A 23631-nucleotide genomic window follows, 5' to 3' on the forward strand; every position below is an offset into this window, starting at 1 on the left:
TGCTCTCTGCTACTATTCTAAGTATTCTACATATATGTAATATGCTTTTTTGGTTTTGTTTTTAAACAGTGAAAAATTTTAAAATGAAATTTATATTTATAATGAATTTTATAGTGAAATTGTAAAATCCACAGGCACATATAAAACTTTTTCCTCTGAGAGGTATATGTATTTGGGTGATATGCATTTCCTTATTGTAGAAGTATCCATCTACCCAGATGAAAGATTAGTTTTATGATGAGTGTTTGCCATTTGATAATATCCTATTTAGAGTTTTGATATGTTTTCGCCTTTTACATACTATCTGACAACCACTTAATGAAGAATAATTTTGAAACTATATGTAAATCTTTATTGTGTGTGCTGAAAGTTTTATAGAATGGTATGTGAATAAAAAAACAATATTGTTATTTACATGTTTTTCTACTCTCTTTTAAGACTTAATTGTAGGAGCTTTTGGTGTAGATAGAGCTGTATTATACAGGTGAGCATGTTTCCATATCCTGTAATATAGGAATAATCTCAACTATTTGACAATTTTATAGTTAAGTCCAGTGTTTGAATTTCAGTTTAATTGTCTTCAAGTAATGATAAAATTTGTTTGTTCTTTTTAGTTGTATTGCTGCAGGCAGGTAGCATTTATATAAGGAAAACCCAAAGTAGAGAAAGGTGTAGATTTTTTAATTTAGGAAAGCATTCAGATTTTTCCCTTTTTATTCTTTAAATTGTATTAAAGAATATTCTCCTGCATTTTAAATCTCTTTAAAATTTATATGAGCTTACATTTTCTTCTAAAGAGGCAAGAAATTAACTTGATGTTTATGCTACAGCATTCTGTGACCACAAGGGCAGTATGTAAGCAGTATGTAATGACTCCCCAAATCAGTGTTTTTATTATTAGAGCAATACCTATAAATCCATATAACTGTATATCTCAGCTTCATCCATGTTCCCGGTTATTCTCTATATTTAATCAATTTCCCATGCTTTAGGCTACCATGTGGCATCCCAGGTAGATTAAGGTGTTTACACTTCCATGGGATGTGTTTATATATGCCAGGATAATGAACATTAATTCTACGTAATGGAATTTATGTTGGCTAAGTTGGCGCCACCTGTGTATTCATATAGATCCCAGGATTTATCATGATTGAGACTGGCACTCTGACATGAGCCTACCCGATTTTTATGCAGGGTTTAAGTCTGTGCATCTGAACTTTGGAAAACTATTTATTTTATCATTTCAGGTTTTAAAATTGTTATCAAAGAATTAATAATGCATGTAGTAAAAGCTCATATAGTACAGAAAGGGTATAGACAAAAAAACATACTTTATCTCGTGTCAGTTACTAGTTTATCAGTATACCCTACCAGAAATATTCTGTGCATTAAAAAATTGTGGGTGTGTGTCTGTGTGTGTGTGTTTGCATGCATCTTTTGTACATCGTGGGGTTTTTTTCTCTCTCTCATATAAAAATTGTATCTGGGATATATCTTAGAAATCATCTCATATCCACACAGATGGATTTATGTCGCTCATTTCCTCTACTATATTGCGTTGCATTAGATAGATGCCCCATGACGTTTTAACCATTCTGCTATGGTGGACTCAGTTCAGATAGGTTGGCCAGTTATCTCTCTTTGCCTGAGAACTGAGGGATTTATCAGGTCATGGGACTTTCAGTGCTAAAATCAGCACTGTCCCTGGCAAATTGGAATAGTTTGTTATTCTGTGTTTAGGTTGTTTTATTCTCTTTGCTATTATAAACAGTGCTTTAATAAACGTTGCACTTATATATACTGTGAATGTAAACCTAAAATGCTTAGGTCAGTCTAACATTTCAAATAACTTTCTTTTTCTTTTTTTTTTTTTTTAACCAGGGCCAGACCAGTTATAACTGTAAATGCTGGCCTTGAAGTATACCCTAGCATTTTAAATCAAGATAATAAAACCTGCCCGCTGCCTGGGACAGATCTCAAAGTTTCATGGTAAGGGCATTAGTTTCATAATAGTTATTATTGTGATTATTTGTGTAGTCATAATGAAAACAATTGAAAATAAGCTAAAATATTGCTTAAACAGTTTCTGTGAGTATACTCTCTTTTCATAGATTGAATTATGGAAATATTATTTCAAAGGAGATATGTAGAAGGCTCTAGAAATATGGTACAAACTAGTATGAACTTAATTTTAAATAAATGATGCATGTTCAATCAATATATTCAAAAAGAAAAAGCTAGTAAGATCGCAGAACTGATTTATATATACTTTAAACAGACCCATGAACATTTTAATTTTCAAAAGATCTTTTCCAGATGTAATATCTGCAAATAGTTGTATGAAAAATATTATATATATTAAATCTTTATTATAAGTAATATATTACTAGTATAATGTTCTTCTACTTGTTCCCTTACTAGTTTCTAAAGAAAACTAATTTTTTTGGTAAGTTTAACATCTGAATTCTTCTCTAGCCCAGTGTTTCTCAAGTCTCCTTTATTTGTACGCTGTTTTTTTTGCTACATTATATGATTTTTGCTATATTTTCATTCTACCTGTATTTATAATTTTTTTAAGCTTTTTTTTTTTTTTTTTAAAGTAACCTCCATGCTCTACGTGGAGCCCAGTGTGGGGCTTATACTCATGACCCTGATATCAAGACCTGAACTGAGATCAAGGGTTGGACGCTTAACTGACTAAGCCACCCAGGCATCCCTAAAGTTTTTTTTTTCTTTAAATTGATCATGTTTTACTAAAAATGTTTGAAAATAAGATTGAAAAACCCAGTACCTTTCTCATACATGTCAAAATAAGTATTAAATTAAGAAAAATCTTGACCCATTTATTACTAAAATTACCATGAGTACCCTGCTTTGGAGGACACTGTTCTTTATGTTCCTTGGTTACACAGAAAAATCAGAGAACTTCTCACAAATGCAGGGTAGAATAATTGGAAGCTGAAAAAATTTTACTTCAGAAGAGCTAATGAAAAAAATATTTTTCCTGATTTTGTTTTCGAATTATTATACTCATTAAAAACATTTTTCAAAATTTTATTTCTTTCATTGGATTGCATTAAAAATTTGGTAACATTTTGTCTTAATTTACATTGATTAGCAGTGAAGTTGTTTTCAGATTTTGGCTTTTTAAGTTTTACTGTCTTTCTTCCCTTTACTTACCCTGCATGCCCCTGTGAAGTTGCTAATAATAAATTTTAAATTATGCAAATAATCCAAAGGCTTTGAATACATTAAGCAGTAGCTTTCATATGTTTTTGATTATGGCACATAGTATGAAATATATTTTGTATCATAATCCACCAAAGACATGTATGTAATTAAAACAAAGTTCCATGAAATCTTATCTTCAATTTTATTTATTTGACTTATTTTTTTAAGATGGTGGCTAACCCATCCTATTAAACTAATTTCATGACCCATTAATAAACCTATTCATGACCCAATAGTAAATCGTGAAAGGCACTGTTCTATAGGAGCTTTCTAATTAAAGGAAGCTTTGGTAGGATTTTTTAGTAAGTGAGATGTTATTTTAAATCTGGTCAGTCATTTCCCTCATTGGGGTTTATCAATATGTTCTCTAAATATGAGAGAAAGTTAGGAGATTCATTTCTTTTTCTTTTTTTTTCCATCAAGGTACCATGAAAGTAAATGTGCTTAAATTACTGAAGCATGAGTTAGGTTATTCTGTGTAGTTTCATGTTTCGGGAATAATATTAAAACATGAGGCAAGATATAAAAGGCTTTACTATATATATATATATATATATACTGTGTATTAGAAATGTGATATTTGGGGATGATATTCAAAAATATGTCTAAACTGGATTATAGGATTTGTATATATTTTTATTTTTCTACAGCTTTAATGTCAAGTTCTGCTTAAAGGCAGATGGCAAAGGAGCACTTCCCACGAAACTTAGTAAGTGTTTTATGGAAAAATTATATAATGATTCTACATCTATAGCACTCAGAAAATATTTTAAGATATTTGAATAGTTAGCACAAATACCTGTTATTGTTCTTTGTTTGACTTTTTATGGTTAAAGACACTTAACATTGCATCATAATTACCTTGTTGACTTTTAAGTTAGTTCAGATAGAATATGTATTTATTTATTGACATTGTGAACAAAGTAGCCACTGAATGGTAAATATGGACTTAAGAGAGTTAAACAATTACCAACGAGAGATAAATGAACTCTAGGGGAAATGGGTATCATTGTTTATAAATACATGATATACAGAAGAGTTGCTATTTTATGTCTTAGAGAAGCCACCAGCAATCTCAGGAGTAAGGGTGCTTTAGAAATGCTGGAAGAAGACGTCTGTGCCACTAAATTTAACCCACATGGCAAACTCGTAACCTGACTTTTCCTTTCCAAAAAATGGTTTATGTGGTCTAGAAAGCAAGGTAGGAGAACTAAGTGATTGTTGCCAAGATTTGTCATTATGTTAGTGACAGTGCTGAGAAGTAACAATAAAGCAGGGAAAGAGGACTGAATCTTTGGGATATGTGGTTGTGCATGAAAATTCACATATAGGAGCAAGGCAAAGCATCTCTGGAAGATAGCTTTTCAGTAGAGACCTGAAGGAAATGAAGGAGCTAGGGGATGTCTGGAGGAGTATTTTGCACAGGGGAAATGGCAGTTTCAAGAGGCCTGAGATAGGAGCATGCTTAGTGTATTTGAGAAACACAAGGAAGGCAGTGTGGGTGGGTGGAACAGAACTGGAAGCAAGGTAACCTGTGTTCTCACCCAATTTGACCTGAAATTCAACATTTAGAGAAACCTAGAAATTTGGTTTTCAAGGTCTGCACTCTCTACTTTGAAGAAACTATTTAAAGAAGAACTAAATCTTAGCCGGAAGTCACCCCAATAACAGCTGTGCTTCAGACTATTGGTTGTACATTCGTTTTAAGATTGTTCTTGATCCAGTCAATTTTGGCTACCTGCTTCGTGAGGGACATATTTGACAATCTGATATGGCAGCTTCATTAGAAGTAGTAGTTGCAGGTGATGAAAACTGTGTATTCATCATAGTGTCTAATGAAATGGTGCCAGTACATATTATTAAATACTTCTTAATCGCAGTCAGCAAGAAATTGCTGCTACTCGCATTAATGGTGGAAGTCTCAGTTCACATATGTTTCATGCTCTGAACTTCTTCCTCTCAGCGTAAATTAAAAGAAAAAAATTTCTTTTTCATCTGATAGTTATTTTACTACTGTCATTATCTGTTATCTGGATTAATATGTGGCATTACTTTGGGGGTCATTGGATTGATTACTCTTAAATATTTGTTCAGAATTAATGTGTTGTAGTCTCACTACATTATATGACATTTTTAGTGAATTACAGGGAAATTACTTCTTAAGAAATAAATTTCTCTGTTTACATGACAACTCTAGGTATCGAGGACAGATAAGTGTCCATAAAGATTATGTTAGTTATAAATCCTTTGGTTTGTATAGACTTCCAGGTGGAGCTTCTTTTGGATAAGCTCAAGCAAAAAGGAGCAATTCGACGAGCTCTATTTCTCCATAACCGGTCGCCAGGTCACTCTAAGAACATGACCATTTCAAGGGGAGGACAGATGCAGTGTGAGGAACTAATAGCATACCTGCGGGTAAGAGATACTTTTCTGCTTCATTATCTTTTACTTTTTACTAATTTTTTTTAATCTAAATTATTTTCACTTTGTATAAAGTTTTTGGTGTTAAATCAAAAAGGAAACACCAAAAAATACACTTGAGAAAATTTGGCTTTTTAAAGTATCAAGCCTGAGTAATGGATTTTTGCTGCTGGCAAACTGGATATTCCAAATGACTGTTCTACAGTAATGCTGCTGAATAAATTATAACAAACATATTTTTTAAGTATCACTAGATTCTCAAAACATAAAAGAAATCTCCAGGGTCCAAAGAAATAAGCACTCAGTTAAAAACTACATTGGCAAAATTTGACCTGTTGTATGTGAATATGTGAGCCAGAGTGGCTGGGGAAGGGATGAGCAGTAATTGCCCCAGATGAAACAAATTTTAAACCTGCAAAGGCTTGAGGTGTTGGAATTATCAGTTGCAAAATACGAATTTTTATAAAATATTTAAAGAAAGAATAAAACTTTTAAAAAGAATATAAAAACATCGTGAAGATTTGGAAGACAACATAATTAACAACCTCAATTTAACAGACCTATATAGAATACAAAAATTGACCATATATAAGTCACAAAGGAAGTCTAAACAAATTTCAAAAAGTTGGAATCATAGAAATACACTGTTTGATCATGATACAGTTTTTAGAAAGCAATAACAAAAGATAAATGGGAATTGGGAATTGTGATTTTAAATAACTTATGAATCAAAAAGATCATTATGGAAATTTACTTAGAAATGAATCATTATGAGGTGCTTGGGTGGCTCAGTTGGTTAAGCTCTGCCTTCGGCTCAGGTCGTGATCTCAGGGTCCTGGGATTGAGTTCCGCATTGGGCTCTCTGGTCAGCAGGGGCCTGCTTCCTCCCTCTGCCTCTGCCTGTCTCTCAGTCTACTTGTGATCTCTTTCTCTCTGTCAAATAAATAAATAAAATCTTAAAAAAAGAAAAGAAATGAATCATAATGAAAATTCTGCTTATCAAAATGTGTGGGATGTCACAGAAGCAGAAAATAAAGTAAATGTATAGCCTTAAATTCTATTTAACTTAAATGAAATATTGATCAAGAAAAAATTGAAGGAAAACAAAACCAAAAAAATTTAACTCCACAGAATAAGGAATTAAAAAGGGACATAACTATAGGTAAAGAAGAGTTTACAGTAAGAGAATATTAAAATAACCTTGTGCTAAGACTTAGAAAAACTTAGACAAAACAAGGATATTCTTAGAAAATCATAACACAACTGCCAGAAGAAGAAATAGAAAACCTGAATAATCCATTAACCGTATAAATCATTTTAAAAATTGAGTTGACAGTTAAAAATCTTTACACAAAGGAAACACAAATCCCAAATGATTTTATAGGTGATATCTACCAAGCCAAGAACAAGAAAACATTCCATATTAAGCTCTTTGAAGGAATAGAAGAATAGAAAGTACATCCAACTTAATTCTATGAAGTTAGTATAATTGACATCCAGAATGTAGGTATCATTGTGGAGGATAGTCCCAGCAAGAATTTCATGCCAGTGTTTCAGACAGACATAGATATAAAATTACTAAATTAAATGTAAGCAAACTAAATCCTCGCCGTTTCTAAGAAAAGATAAAATAAGTAGACCTATTTTGATTTGTTCTAGGGTGGGTTAGCTTAAAAATATAGAAAAATAACACATGAATAGACTGAAGAAAAACATGAATGTCTTAAATATAGGAAAAGCTTTTGATTAAATTGAATAACTCTTCATGAGTTAAACAAGCTTCAAGGTAGAGGTTTTCCAAGATGGTGGAGGAGTAGGAGACCTGAATTTTGTCTGGTCCCAGGAATTCAGTTAGCTAGCTATCAAATCATTCTGAATACCTGTGAACTCAACCAGAGATCTAACAAGAATAGTTGCAACTCTATAAGTAGAAAAGCAATCACTTTCTGCAAAGTAGGAAGTGCAGAGAAGTGATTCCAAGGTGCTATATGGGAAGATGAAATGCATGGGGGGATGGTGGGGGAGCCTCTGTAAACCAGCACTGGTAAGTGACACAGCCCTGGAGCCCCAAATTAGAACTTTTAAAAGTTGCTCCAATGAGGGACATCACTACCTTAAAGGAGCTCAGGTGACGAAGCAGGGTGGAATCCTAGGTGGGACATCCTAGGTGGAATCCTCTGGATCCCTGGAGTCACAGGAAGACCACAGGTGCCTGAGTGCAGCAGACTTCCCAGGCGTCAGAGGAGGGCAGCTGGCTGCAATCATCATGCCCAAAAGTGGGGTTATGGGGATACCATAAACCGTGAACCACAGCATGGTTAGGCAACCACTCTGAGCAGGAGCCCAGCAAGCAGCAGAACCCCAGCAAAACCCCCCTCCCTCCTTTGGGAGGAGTGGGAGGAGTGGTGCGGGTGGGTGCCACAGGAGTCTGCAGGGTCTGGAGACTCCAGTCACATACCTGAGATAGAAATGCTCAGTCACAGGCTAGGTAAGCACGGAGTGTGGACAGAGACCAGGGAGATAGGAGTGATTGCCTACTTTTCCCAGAGGGCACACTGAGTAGTTGGGAGTACAAGCTTTCAGCTCTGGGGCAGAGATTGGGAAGCTGCACTTTCATTTTCATCCTCTAAAGTGATGTGGAAAACCTTTAGGGAACTAAAGCCACATAGAGCAACCTAGAGCCATTTACTTAGCCTGGGCCCCTGGCAAGGGCAATGCAGTTCTGTCCCAGGCAAAGACACCTTGAGAATCAGAGTAACCGGTCCCTCCCCTAGAAGATCAGCAAAACATCCAGCTAAGATCAAGTGTAAGCAGATCACATACACATGTGAAACTCCAGCGCTAGGGGAAAAGAGTATATAGAAATCATGTTTTTTTCCTCATGATGTAGTCTTTCCATTTCAGTTTTTTTTCCTCTTTCCTTTTCAACCAGTTTCTTACTTTATCAACTTTTTTTTTTTTTTAACATATAATATATTATTTGTTTCACAGGTACAGGTCTGTGATTCAGCAGTCTTACACAATTTATAGTACTCGCCATACCACATACCTTCCCCAGTGTCCATCACCCAAGCCATCTCATCCCTCCCACCTACCTCCCTTCCAGCAACTCTCAGATTGTTTCCTGAGATTAAGTCTCTTATGGTTTGTCTCTGCCTCTGGTTTCATCTTGTTTCATTTTTCCCTCCCTTCCCCTATGATCCTCTGTCTTGTTTCTCAAAATTCCTCTTATCAGTGAGATCATATAATTGCCTTTCTCTGATTGACTTATTTTGCTTGATGTAACACCCTCTAGTTCCATCTTTGTCATTGCAAATGGCAAGATTTTCATTTTTTAATTTTCATTTTTACATTTACATTCTAGCCACTGTATTTAATTTTACTTTTGTATATATACAAGTTTTTCTGTCTTTACAGTTTGGGGATCTAGTTTTCTAACAAACAGACCAAAATACATATAGGATCCAGGGTTTTGCTCTGTTCTGTTCACCTGTTTATATTTTCTCTTTCACATTTTTTTTTTTATTTTTTTCCAGTTTTGGGTCTCTTCTTATTTAGTGTATTTTTCTCTGGGATTGTTGTTGCCATTTTAGTATATTGTTCTTCTGTTCATCTGTTCTTCTCTGGACAGAATGACAAGAAGGAAAACCCACCTCAAGAAAAGAGAACAAGAGAGTATTGACTGCCAGAGATCTAATCAGTGTGGATATAAATAAGATGTCAGACCTAGAGTTCAGAATACCAATTATAAAGATATTAGCTGGGCTTGAAAAAAGCATAGAAAATGCTAGAGAATCCCTTTCTGGAGAAATACTATAACTAAAATGTAATCAAGTTGAAATAAAAAGGCCACTGAGATGCAATAAAAAATGGAGGCTCTAACTATTAGGATAAATGAGGCAGAAGAGAGACTTAGTGACATAGAAGACAAAATGGATGGAGAGTAAAGAAGCTGAGGAAAAGAGATAAACAGTTATTGGATCATGAGGAGAAAATTCGAGAGATAAGTAATACCATAAAGTGAAACAATATTAGAATAATTGGGATCCCAGAAGAAGAGGGATAGAGAGGGGCAGAAGGTATTTGGGAGCAAATTCTAGCTGAGAACCTGTCTAATCTGGGGAAGGAAACAGGCATTCAAGTCCAGGAGACACAGAGAGTCACCCTCAAAAATCAATAAAAATAGATCACCATCTTGACATATAATAGTGAAACTTGCAAATCTCAGAGACAAAGAGAAAAAATCCTGAAAGCAGTTCAGGACAACCTTTACCTTAACCTACAATGGTAGAAACATTAGATTGGCAGCCAAGCTATCCATAGAGACCTGGCAGGCTAGAAAGGACTGGCATGGTATATTCAGGTCCTAAATGAGAAAAAGATGCAGCCAAGAATACTTTATCCAGCCAGGATGTCATTCAAAATCGGAGAGAGAAAAAGCTTCCAGGACAAACAGCAGTTAAAAGAATTTGTGATCACTAAACCACACCTGCAAGAAATATTAAAGGGGATCCTCTAAGTGAAGAGAGAACCCAAAGTAACATAGACCAAAAAGGAACAGAGACAATATACAGAAACAGTGACTTTACAGGGAATACAGTGACACTAAATTTGTATCTGTCAGTAGTTACTCTGAATGTAGATGGGCTAAATGCCCCAGTCAAAAGACACAGGGTATCAGATTGGATAAATAAGCAAGACCCATCCATATACTGTCTGCAGGAGATGCATTTTAGACCCAAAGCACCTCCAGAATGATAGTGAGGGGGTAGAGAACATTTATCATGCTAATGGACATCAAGAGAAAGCTAGGGTAGCAATCCTTATATCAGACAAATTAGATTTTAAACCAAGATTGTAATAAGAGATGAGGAAAAACCATTCTATTATAATTAAAGGGTCTGTCCAACAAGAAGATCTAAAAATTATAAATATTGATGCCCCTAACATAGGAGCAGCCAATTATATAAACCAATTAATAACAAAACTAAAGAAATACTTTGATACTATTACAATAATAATAGGGGATGTTAATACCCCACTCGCTGCAATGGACAAAACATCTAAGCAGAAAATCAATAAGGAAACAGGGGCTTTGAATGGCACACTGGACCAGGTGGACTTCACAGATATATTCAGAGCATTCCATCCTAAAGCAATAGAATACAAATTCTCCTTGAGTACACGTAGAACATTCTGCAGAATATGGGTCACAACTGGTACCAAAATATTGGGGTCATTCCCTGTATATTTTCAAACCATAGTGCTTTGAAACTTGAACTCATTCACAAGAGGGAATTTGGAAAGAACTCAAATACATAAGGCTAAAGAGCATCCTATTAAAAATGAATGGGTCAACCAGGAAATTAAAGAAGAATTTTAAAAATTATGGGATTATAAAAAAATGGAAACAAATGAAAACACAACTGTTCAAAATGAAACACAACAGTTCAAAATCTTTGGGATGCCACAAAAGCAGTCCTAAGAGGCAAGTATATAGAAATACAAGCCTTTCTCAAGAAATAAGAAAGGTCTCAAATATAAAACCTAACCTTACACCTAAAGGAGCTGGAGAAAGAGCAGCACATTAAGCCTACACCCAGTAGAAGAAGAGAATTAATAAAGGTTAGAGAAAAAAAAAATCAGTGAATTAGAAATTAGAAACCAAAGAGTAGTAGAACAGATCAAAAAATTAGGAGCTGGTTCTTTGAAAGAATAAGTAAGATTGATAGTCCCCTGGCCAGACTTACCAAAATGAAAAGATAAAGGACCCAAATAAAATCATGAATGAAGGAGGAGAGATCACAACCAACACCAAAGAAATAAAACAATTATAAGAACATATCATGAGCAACCATATGCCAACAAATTAGGCAATCTGGAAGACATGGATGCATTTCCAGAAATAAATAAACTACCAAAACTGAAGCAGGAAGAAATAGAAAACCTGAATAGATGCACAGTCAGGAAGGAAATTGAAGCAGTAATCAAAAATCTCCTCTAACAAGAGTCCAGGACCAGATGGCTTCCTAAGGGAATTCTACCAAACATTTAAAGAGGAATTAATACCTATTCTTCTGAAGCTGTTTCAGAAAATAGCAGTGGAAGGAAAACTTCCAGCCTCTGTGAGGCCGGCATTACCTTGATCCTTAAACCAGACCCCAGCAAAAAGGAGAATTACAGACCAATATCCCTGATGAACATGGATGAAAAATTCTCACCAAGATACTAGCCAGTAGGATCCAGCAGTACATTAAAAGGATTATTCACCACAACCAAGTGGGATTTACTGCTGGGCTGCAAGGGTGGCTTAGCATCCACAAATCAGTCAATGTGATACATCACATAAATATAAGAAAGGATCTTCTAGATACACCTAATCAAAACTCTTCACAGTGTAGGGATAGAAGGAACATATGTCAATATCATAAAAGCCATATACAAAATGCACACAGAGAATATCATTCTCAGTGGAGAAAAACTGACAGCTTTTCCCCTAAGGTCAGGAACATGGCAGGGATGCCCACTTTCACCACTGTTGATCAACACAGTACTAGAAGTCCTAGCCGCAACAATCAGACAATAAAAAGACATAAAAGGCCTTCAGATTGGCAGAGAAGAAGTCAAACTCACAGTTTTCGCAGATGACATGATACTCTGTGTGGAAAACTCAAAAGACTCCACCCCAAAATTGCTAGAACTCGTTCAGGAATTCAGCAAAATGGCAGGATATAAAATCAGTGCACAGAAATCGGTTGCATTTCTATATACTAACAATGAGCTAGAAGAAAGAGAATTTAAGGAGTCGATCCCATTTACAGATGGACCAGAAACTTGAAGATACCTGGAAATAAACCTACCCAAAGAGGCAAAGGATCTGTACTCAGAAGAATATAGAACACTCATGAGAGAAATTGAGGAAGACACAAAGAAATGGAAAAACATTCAATGCTCATGGAGTAGAAGAACATATATTGTTAAAACGTCTCTGCTACCTAGAGCAATCTATACATTCAATGAAATTGCTATCAAAATACCATCAACTTTTTTCACAGAGCTGGAATAAATAATCCTAAAATTTGTATGGAACCAGAAAAGACCCTGAATAGCCAAAGGAATTGTTGAAAAAAGAAAACCAAAGCTGGTGGCACCATAATCCTGGAGTTAAGCTCTATTACAAAGGTATAATCATTAAGACAGTATGATACTGGCACAAAAATGGACACCTAGATCAGTGGAACAGAATAGAGAACCCAGAAAAGGATCCTCAACTCTGTGGTCAACTGATCTTTGACAAAGCAGGAAAGAACATCCAGTGGAAAAAAGACAGTCTCCTCAACAAATGGTGTTGGGAAAATTGGACAGCCACATGCCAGAGGAATGAAACTGGACCATTTCCTTATAGCATACACAAAAATAGACAAAATGGATGAACAGTCTCGATGTGAGACAGGAATCCATCAAAATCCTAGAGGAGAACACAGGCAGCAACCTCTGTGACCTTGGTCCAGCAATTTCTTGCTAGATGTAAGTCCAAAGGCAAGGGAAACAAAGGCAAAAATCAACTATTGGGACTTCATTAAGATAAAAATCTTTCACACAGTAAAGGGAACAGTTGACAAAACCAAAAGATAGCCCTCTGAATGGGTAGAGATATTTGCAAATGTCTTATCAGATAAAGGACTAGTGTCCAGAATCTATAAAGAACTTAGTCAAACTCAGCACCCAAAGAACAGATAGTCTGATCAATAAATGGGCGGAAGACATGAACAGACACTTCTGTAAAGAAGACATCCATATGGCCAACCGACACATGAAAAGGTGCTCCACGTCACTCGGCATCAGGGAAATAAAAATCAAAACCACAGTTAGATACCATCTCACACAGGTCAGAATGGCTAAAATGAACAAGTCAGGAAATGAGAGATGTTGGTGAGGATGTGGAGAAAAGGGAACCCTCTTATACTGTTGGTGGGAATGCAAGCTGGTGCAGCCACTCTGGAAAACAGAATGGAGGTTCCTTAAAAAATTGAAAATAGAGCTATCCTGTGACCCAGCAATAGCACTAGTAGGTATCTACCCCAAGGATCCAAATGTAGTGATCTGAAGGGGCACCTGAACTCCAGTGTTTTATAGCAGCAGTGTTCTCAATAGCTAAACTGTGGAAAGAGCCCCAGTGCCAATCGACAGATGCATGGATAAAGATGTGGTATATATATACATCAGAATACTACTCAGGCATCAAAAAATGAAATCTTGCCATTTGCAATGACATGGATGGATCTAAATGGTATGCTAAGTGAAATAAGTCAGTTGGAGAAAGACAATTATCATATGATCTCACTGATATGCAGAATTTAAGAAACAAAACCACAGGATCATAGGAGAAGGGAGGGAAAAATAAGATGAAATCAGAGAGGGAGACAAACCATAAGAGAGCTTTAATCATAGGTTTTCTGATGGGGGAGGGTAACTGGGTGGTAGACATTAAGAAGGGGATGTGAAGTAATGGGCACTGGGTATTATAGAAGACTGATGAATCACCTAACTCTACCTTTGAGACTAATAATGTACTCTTTGTTAATTAATTTAAATTTTAAAAATGTAAAACAAAAAAAAATTATATGAACAAATACCATCATCTTACGTTCAAACAAAGTCTGCCAGTACTTGTTTGTTGGTCATGATGTGAATTAATGGAATTCTTACACACTGCTGATGGCAGTGTAAGTTGTAAAGACTTAGGAAAATAATATGGTATGATTTTCTAGAGCTCAAAAATCTACTTGCCACTATGTAGAATTGTTTTTTTTGTTTTTGTTTTTGTAATAGCAAAAACAAAAAGCACAAAACAATTCAAATAACCTGTGACAGGAGAATGAGTAATTATATTATGGGTTTAATAGTTGATGAGATACTACTCAATAGTGAAAACTAACTTCAGCTATTTCCAACAGCCTGGATGAATCTTAACAAGGGTCTTGAAGAGAAAGCAAATCACAAAAGAATACATATGACCTCTGTTTGAAATATCCTGGAAAAAAGGAAAAGCAAACTGAAAAATATAATTTTTAAGGACAAATATACAATATAGTGAAATACTGAAAACAGGAAAATGATGTACTTAAAATGTAGGATGGTGGTAACTTCTGAAAAGAAACGATAAGGGAACTCCTGGGTACCTTAAACATTATTGGTAATATTCTAGTTATTTTCGTTGTGGAGCACCTGTTTTTTTAACATGCCTTAAATATTTTTGTATGAATCAAGTATTCTATTGTAAACAAAAACTAAGGGTTCTCACTGAATAATAAATCTTTTTGGATACTCTTATTCTTACATAAGTGTAGTTTTTCAGAATTCTGGTAGAATTGGATCAGGGTTGAATATGGCTGGCTTTGTGTTTACACTTAGAAATTTCTCTAGATTGTTTGATGTCATAGATTGGTATTATCATTAATTAGGAGCTTTTCTGTTTCTAGGATGAATCTGAATTTAGAGACAAACTCACTCCAATTACTGTTTTTATGGAGTACCGGTTGGATTACAGAACAGCTGCTGATGCGACAGGCTTGCAACCCATTCTTAACCAGTTCACTCCCGCCAACGTTAGTCGACAGGTACTGTACTATCTCTACTTGTCGCTAATTTTATACTTTAATTTTTTTAAAGTCTTACACTTCATCTTTTTAAATATCATATGGGATTGCTTTTAAAATGTTGGGTTTCTAGTCAAAGAAGTCAGAGGAAAGAATCTGAATTTTCGGGTCAGATATATTTGAAGCCACTCAGAATTTAGTTATATGTGGAGAAAGCAGGGTCATGTTTCATACACATTAAATAGTAAAATAGTTCAAGGAAAACAAAGTACCAGTCTGTTTACATACTATTTTACTGTTTTTGATAAATTTTATATCTATGTTTTCTTAGCTTTACATTTTAATTGTAAAAAATAGTATATGTGTACACATATGCAACCTCTTACATCTCTGTCATTTAATTAATTCATGTATATTGTTTCATTCCAGTTAAATTAACAGTTAAGATCTGTGTCATGCAATTTTATTCTCTTCTGCATATCCCTTGTGACTTAGAAGAGGAATCCTTTCATTATTTTCCCCCTTTAAATCATTTTCTCTCTTCTTTTTGTCTGTCCCTGGGCTTGAAGCTTTTTGAATATTAACAATAGATGAGGAATGGCTTTTTCTTTTTCTTCTTTCTTCTTTTAAAAATTTTTAGATTCCTTCTTTTCATATTCTGCCCAACCTCTTCTGCTACTTCCCACTATTTCTTTCTTTTGGATTTTCCATACTGCTCTAGCCTCCAGATCTAAATGGAGAAAATTCAGGTTTTTTTGTTTATTTCATCCGTCCTGGATTGGTTAATTTCAGTGCTTCTAGTCCCTTTTCCTTCATCTCCTTCCAAATGGCCATGAATATGCTGGACTCATTTTGTGCAGTTTCCGTTCCTTTTGGTGTGCCCATCAGAATTGCTTCCATGTGCCCATAGCTCCTGATTCTTTTACACTCTGCAGCCATATTTCCATGATGTTGACAGAGGCATAGTCTGCAACAAGAAATTCTGAAAGGGAAATTTGTTTTTCCCAAGATCATGCAACTTAGCTAGCAGCAGCAGGTTCATGCTGAATCCTCATTTCTTTTCTTCTTTTTTTTTTTCAAATCTTCATTTCTTGACTGTACTTTCTCTTCGGTATAACACTTCATTCCAGAATCATAACAACTTAATTTGAGATAGAACTAAAATGTTCCAGCTAATTGTATTATATACTGTGAGTGTTTTTCTTTTTTTTCATTCTTGACTAGCTACACTGACCTATTTAAAAATAAGCAGCCATGGGGCTCCTGGGCAGCTGTCGTTTGAGCATCCGACTCTTGATTTCAGCTCAAGTCATGATCTCAGGGTCCTGGGATCAAGCTCTGTATTGGGCTCTGCGCTCAGTGGGAAGTCTGCTTGAGGATTCTTTGTCTCTCTCTCTGTCCCTAAAATAAATACATCTTTTTAAAAAAGCAGCCATGATATTTTTTACATTCAGGTATGCAAACAGGTTGATGAGTGTATATAAATATATGTGTGTTTATGTATATTCACATATACCTACATATACATTGATTTATATTGATTTACACTGCATATGTGTCCTACCTTGGTATTTTTTCATGCAGAAACAATAAAATGCTTTTTTCTAGGCCCATATTCTGCTTGACTGTGGTGAAGACAATGTCTGCAAACCCAAATTGGAAGTTTCTGTAGATAGGTAAGTTTTGCTCCAAACATTAAACAGTATAACAAGAAATTTAAATGGAAGAACACACTTTTCTGTTCAAAGCAATAGTATATTTTAATGTGAGCTAGTTATAAAGGAGGATAATTCATGATTTTCTGTAGTAGTAAAACTATCAGTATTGAACTTTGAAAAAATAAGCACTGTTTTCGCTACTTGCCTAGGTTGACAAATCTATTTCCATGCAGGATGAGCAGTGTTACAAAGTAATATCTCTTAAAGATATATTTCATTGTAGATACCCTGTTAACTACAGGAATCTGTTTAGTATTTTATGGTATATAAATTTTAAAGAATATTTTGAGAATCGTGACAGTGATTAATTCAGCTTTTAGAAAAAAATTCAGGGAATTAATAAGTACCTACAAAGAGATACAAAATTACTTCAATAGATATGACTGGTAGTGATATATTAGTGGCATTAATTCTTTTTTTCCTGAAAGAAGCATTGGATTTGCATCCAGTGTGCTATTTCCAGTTTTCTGTTGAGCCGTGAAATAGGCTTAAAATATCTTGAGACACTGTTGAACATGTCAGTGCTATATATTTCTTTTGTTTCTTTGAACAACTATGCTCTCCCCGTGCAGTTTTTTTTTCATTGTCTAGATTTGTATTAACTTGTAGTGATCAAAAGAAGATTTATATTGGGGACGACAATCCTCTGACATTAATTGTTAAGGCTCAGAATCAAGGAGAAGGTGCCTATGAAGCTGAGCTCATCGTTTCCATCCCCCCGCAGGCTGATTTCATCGGGGTTGTCCGCAATAGTGAAGTAAGCACACTGCCTCTTTAAAAATTAAAACGCACTCATAGATCTCATTAATATTAATGAGTTACTCCCCTATTTAGTGTAATACAAGCTTAGCCATTCTACTTAAGGCTAACTTGCTAGGCAGTAGAGTGCCTGTCTTATATAATTCCTTTCAAGCCTAATACTTTGCATAATGCATTGTTGGGATGTTTTTAGAATTGCTAGCTAAGTGCCTGAAACAAGGTCAGATAGATAAAGTGTCCTAGCCTGTCCATCAAATAATTTGTTAGGGGTAATAAGGTTATGTGTCTAAATCCTCTAGGGATCTTTTAGAAATACCTTTACATTCATATGTGGCAGTTGTACACAATTCTGGCTTATCCCATACCCACTCCCCATTTGCTCAAATGGATGAATATATTTTTAAAATCAGAAACTTAACTATGCAACTGCATGATGTTGTCTAGGAATTTTATAGTGTGTTTTTTGGGGGTCATTAATTTATTTTCCTTTCAATCTCCCCCCCTTTATTTTTGGCTGTCAAAGGCCTTAGCAAGACTTTCCTGTGCATTTAAGACAGAAAACCAAACCCGGCAGGTGGTATGTGATCTTGGAAACCCAATGAAGGCTGGAACTCAAGTAAGATATTTTAACTAAATGGATTTTTTTTCTTTTAAAGAAAAAAGCATATTTTTCTGTGGGTTTTTCCACAGAAATTTTTTTTTATAAATATTTCAGAATGTCTCTGTAAATTGGTTTCAATTTAGAATGCAACCATTATCAGAGTTTGATTATAACTGAGAAAATATAATAATGGATTGCACTATTACACTGTATTCAATAAGCAGTGTTTACACTGCCTTCATTTTACTAAATGGATTGAGAACATGGGTTAAAACTAAGGACTAAAATTATAACTCTGATATTTTTACCAAATGATTTAATGAATGAATCCTTAAAGCCAATCTGACAGATACCAAGACTCTCATTAAGTGTGATAGAATTATCTCATGAATTTGAAACTTTATCATCGTCCCAAATAGAATCAAAGAGCATCTTAGTTGGATCAGGCTCCCCTTGAGGTGGAGAAGGGAAGACAAGAGTTTGAGAAAATGCAGTCAATGGGTCTGCTTCTGAAATGCTCTAAAAAGTGAACAAACATATAGCTGAAGAACTCTTAGTATCAAGGAAAAATGGTAGTGTATTTCATCTTACTTTTTTTCTTGCTACTTTTTCTATAAAATTTAATTATAGTACAAAGACTTTGGTAATCTGAAGATCTGTTTATCTTTCCTGTTAGATTATTATTTAAAGGTACAGACTTGGCAGCTAATAGTAAATAAGCCTTAGAGGTATAATGCACAGCATAGTGAATATAAATAATCAACCTTGTGGTAGTGCCTAGGTGGCTCAGTCAGTTAAGTGTTTGACTATTGGTTTCAGTTCAGGTCATGATTTCAGGGTCAAGAGATGGAGCCCTGCATCCAGTGTAGATAATTTCAAGATATTTCAAGTGGCCCGCTCCAGGCTTTATAAAGTGAGAGGTGGTTTGATGAAGTCCCCACAGAAGTTCCATTTTTGTGTATCATAAATAATCCCCAAGAAGCCTGCTTTCTCTTAACCCTGTTAGCTCAGTTCTTTTTTAAAAAAAAGATTTTATTTATTTATTTATTTGACAGAGACAGTGAGAGAGGGAATACAAGCAAAGGGAGTGGGAGAGGGAGAAGCAGGCTTCCTGCTGAGCAGGGAGCCTGACATGGGGCTCGATCCCAGGACCCTGGGATCATGACTTGAGCGGAAGGCAGACTCTTAACAACTGAGCCACTCAGGCGTCCCAGTTATTTTCTTTAAGAACAATGTTCCCCTGCAGGAATTAGGATGATTATTGTTAGTGGAGTTGTGATAGGCATAGAGAAGTTCTGGCTCTAACCCTACCTCTCAAGCCTTGTGTAAGCGAGGTTCTCTCACTTTTTAAATCTGTTCATTCTTCCTTTCTGCTCCATTAACACAAGTTCAGTTGTTAATTTCCTGTCACCAAATCAGTGTGCAGAATTGCTGTACTGTCACTGAATCAAGAGATACTCACTTTTGCATTGTTTATAAAGTTAATATTAGGTATTATTATGAGTACATAAAATTATGTTAATAATTGTTAAGTAGGTTCCTTTATGATTGGCCCATGTATCTTAAATAAAAGAGATTCAATAGATGATCAGATTTAAGTATCTCTGTTAGAGTGTTTTCAGTTTTATTATAAGCTCAGAAAAACCCTATTTTGGAACAACTCTTTATATTTGGACATTGGAATTTAAATTTCACTGATTAGACATTGTTTTAATTAATACAGTGCTATCTCTTCCTCCCTCTTCAGCTCCTAGCTGGTCTTCGTTTCAGTGTGCACCAGCAATCAGAGATGGATACTTCTGTGAAATTCGATTTACAGATCCAAAGGTATGGAAACTTTTTTCAGTTTGTAATAACTACTGAGGAAATGTTACTTGTCATAAACATATTATGTAATATATTCTGAACATTACAGAATAGAGTAGGCTGAAATTTCAGTACTTGACTATATCATTTTTATTATTATTATTATTTTTTTTAATTTTATTTTAAAAATTTCACTTATAATGTTTTCAGTGTTCACTTTTCAAGGTTGATTATCATTTTTAAAAATAAAATAGTATTCATTGTTTTGTATAAATATATTAATGTCGTAAATACTAAAAATATGGAAAATCTAGAAACAAATAGAAGAAAACAATAATTACTCATAGATACCCCTGTGAACATTTTGTTATATATCATATTATATCAGTTTCTTTTACAGAATAAGATTCTTATTTTACTTGAACACGTCTCTATATGTTTAACCATTTTCCTTATTGGTGGACATTTAAGTTGCCTCCAGTTTTTTTTTTTTAAGATTTTATTGATTTTGAGAGAGAGAGACCAAGCAAGCGGGCAGAAGGGCAAAGGGAGAGAAAGAATCTCAAGCAGGGGGCACCTGGGTAGCTCAGTGAGTTAAAGCCTCTGCCTTTGGCTCAGGTCAGGATCCCAGGGTCCTGGAATCGAGTCCCATATCAGGCTTTGCTCAGCAGGGAGCCTGCTTCCCTTCCTCTCTCTCTGCCTGCCTTTCTGCTTACTTGTGATCTCTGTCTGTCAAATAAATAAATAAAATCTTTAAAAAAAAAAAAAAGAAGAATCTCAAGCAGACTCTGTGCTGAGCATGGAGCCAAACATGGGCTCCATCTCATGACCTGAGCCGAAATTGAGAGTTGGACACTTAAGCCACCCAGGCACCCCTGCCTTTAACTTTTTTTTTCAAACTGTGATGAACATCTTTGTAGAAAATATGTTTTTCATTTTTTATTATGCCATTTTTAAAATCAGTATTTCTATCCTAAGAATAATTTGAGATTTGAGCTTGTAAAACAAAAGTAAAAGAAGTAAAATTTGGTCATTTTGGAATTAAATGCCAATGAAAATCATTTTAGTCGTTTTTTCCTTTCTTTGTTGCTTTTAATTTGTTCATTTTTCGTTTCACTGCATTTCCCTCTGTATGTCTTTGATGATGATCATGCTTAGTTCAGGCCTAAACGTGTATTTTTTTCTTTTTCAGCTCCAATCTCTTTGACAAAGTAAGCCCAGTTGTTTCTTACAGAGCTGACCTCGCTGTCTTAGCTGCTGTTGAGATAAGAGGGTCAGTATGATGACTGAGTTGAGTGTCTCATTCTTGTGAGATTTAAACTGCTTTAAAATGCAATTACTTTCTAAAAGCAACTATGAGGCTCAGTAGCTTCTTGCGGGAAGTATCCCTCCAAGTTTCATGGTAGTTTTACTAGCGCTATAGCTTCTGTAGAAATAAGGTCCTAGGTGTATTCCAAAGCCCCAAATATTTATTTGGTAACCTCTGGAAATAAACCGGATGTGGCAACAACAGGCACAAAATAAGTGTGTTGAACTTTTATGCGACTTCATTTGCCAATTCACCTATTACATTAGATTCAGTAATGAGTAGTTTGTGTGTAGGTATGTGTGGATGTTCACGTATACATACAGCTTTTTTTCTTTTAAATATGTATATTTTTAATTGGTAATGATTTGATTCATTTGGATACAGGGTACTTTTGAAAATGAACTGACCATATCAGTTTGGTATTCATGGTAGGTTTTCTTTGGTCATTGTTTAGAGTTTCAAGTCCTGATCATATCTTTCTTCCAATTCCAAACTGGGAGCATAAGGAGAACCCTGAGACTGAAGAAGATGTTGGGCCGGTTGTTCAGCACATCTATGAGGTTTGCCGTTGTTAGCTTTAACTGATATGTGGTAGAGAGCCTTTAAAGAGAAGAACAGATAGGCTACTTATAAAAAACCAAATCTGCTTAATGATTATGTAAACTGCATTGTTTAAGGATGTATCAGAACTTTCTTTGAATTGTTTCCCTATTCAGAAGTTCCTTTTTTAAAGACAAGTAGCTTCAAGTGGTTAAAGAATGCAGTTTATACAAATTGTTATCTAAAACCAGTTACTTCTACTTGAATAAAAGCAATAGGTCATCGTTGAGTATTTTCATATGGATGTTTTGCAGTTCTAACTAAAAATTGAAAGTGCCTGTAGCAGATCATCAGAACTTTCTTCCTACAGAAAGAAAATTTTCTATGCCATCTTTCATTTGAAAACTTTCTCCTATTTTCCTCTTGTTATATATTTTTATCCTGACATATACCACCCTATAGTAGAGACAAGTGCTGAGTTTGATCTCCTTTGGCCAGTAATGATCATGTTGTAATGTCAGAGTAACTATGGAACCTCTGCTGTAATTCAGCTAAAATTGGTGTAGGGGGAGGATTAAGGAATAGATTTTTGCTCAAAGTATTTACATTTTCTTTTCCCCATTAGTTGAGAAACAATGGTCCGAGTTCATTCAGCAAGGCAATGCTAAATCTTCAGTGGCCTTACAAATATAACAATAATACTTTGTTATACATCCTTCAATATGAAATTGACGGGCCAATGAACTGCACTTCAGATATGGAGATCAACCCTTTGAGAATTAAGGTAATGTGTTTAATAGCAACTTTTTATTATGATGATATTTAATGCTTTTTCTTTCTAGATCTATGAGAGAAATGTATGAAATAAAACATTTATTTATTTTATTTATTTATTCGAGAATGAGAGAGAGATGAGCAAGGGAGAGGGGTAGAGGGAGAAGCAGTCTCCCTGCAAAGCAGGGATCCTGATGCAGGACTTCGATCCCAGGACCCCTGGGATCATGGCTAGAGCGGAGGGTAGACACTTAACCGACTGAGCCACCCAGGTGCCCAAAATAAAACAATTATTTTAATAACACAAACCCATTCTACAAAAATATTTTACTTCATAACCAGTACACTAAGGATTAAATTGTTTATTTGTATAACAAGCAAGGATTAATTCCTTTCTCTGAGAAATCCTATTGAATCATTTATTTATTTAATAAATAAATAAGAGACCCAGTTCGACTTTGGTTCCATTGCATTGTGGTTTATCCACATATGATATTGCGACAGGGGTGTTTTGTTGTTCAAATGTTTGTCTGTGGAAAAAGATCTAACATTTTACTTAACCCGGCTCTTTTGACTTCCGTGACTTAGAAAAATGTCATTTAGTGGAATTCTGTACTTTTGCACGTAGTCCTCTCCATCCTAGCACATGTATTTGGATAAGAAGCTATTGCCCAATTTGGACTAAGGAAAGTTAAGAAAACAGAACAAAAGGCTCTTTTGAAATTATATATATTCATGATTGACATTTATCACAATTATGCACCATGAAATTTCAGGCTGTTCCCTTGTGTTTTATCCGTGTCTCCCCTAGCTGTGCAAGGGAAGAAGAAAATCATAGGTAGGCAGAGGTAACTTTCCATATATTAAGGACTC

General features: G+C 35.1%; 1 protein-coding gene across 1 annotated transcript in view; it reads left to right on the top strand.

Annotated features, from left to right (window-relative positions):
• ITGAV (integrin subunit alpha V) overlaps positions 1 to 23631 on the top strand; it is a 103884-nt gene that overhangs the window by 70358 nt on the left and 9895 nt on the right. The window contains exons 14-25 of the mRNA XM_032856087.1: positions 439 to 484; positions 1882 to 1989; positions 3882 to 3940; positions 5492 to 5646; positions 15135 to 15272; positions 16860 to 16927; positions 17579 to 17726; positions 18252 to 18344; positions 20077 to 20156; positions 21328 to 21408; positions 21899 to 22004; positions 22610 to 22768. Coding sequence (XP_032711978.1) covers positions 439 to 484; positions 1882 to 1989; positions 3882 to 3940; positions 5492 to 5646; positions 15135 to 15272; positions 16860 to 16927; positions 17579 to 17726; positions 18252 to 18344; positions 20077 to 20156; positions 21328 to 21408; positions 21899 to 22004; positions 22610 to 22768 — 1241 coding nt within the window. The remainder of the gene's footprint in view (positions 1 to 438; positions 485 to 1881; positions 1990 to 3881; positions 3941 to 5491; positions 5647 to 15134; positions 15273 to 16859; positions 16928 to 17578; positions 17727 to 18251; positions 18345 to 20076; positions 20157 to 21327; positions 21409 to 21898; positions 22005 to 22609; positions 22769 to 23631) is intronic.

The sequence above is a fragment of the Lontra canadensis genome, unplaced genomic scaffold (genome assembly GCF_010015895.1).
Source record: "Lontra canadensis isolate GAN:19392208 unplaced genomic scaffold, GSC_riverotter_1.0 scaffold11, whole genome shotgun sequence".
Classification (NCBI taxonomy): Eukaryota; Metazoa; Chordata; class Mammalia; order Carnivora; family Mustelidae; genus Lontra; species Lontra canadensis.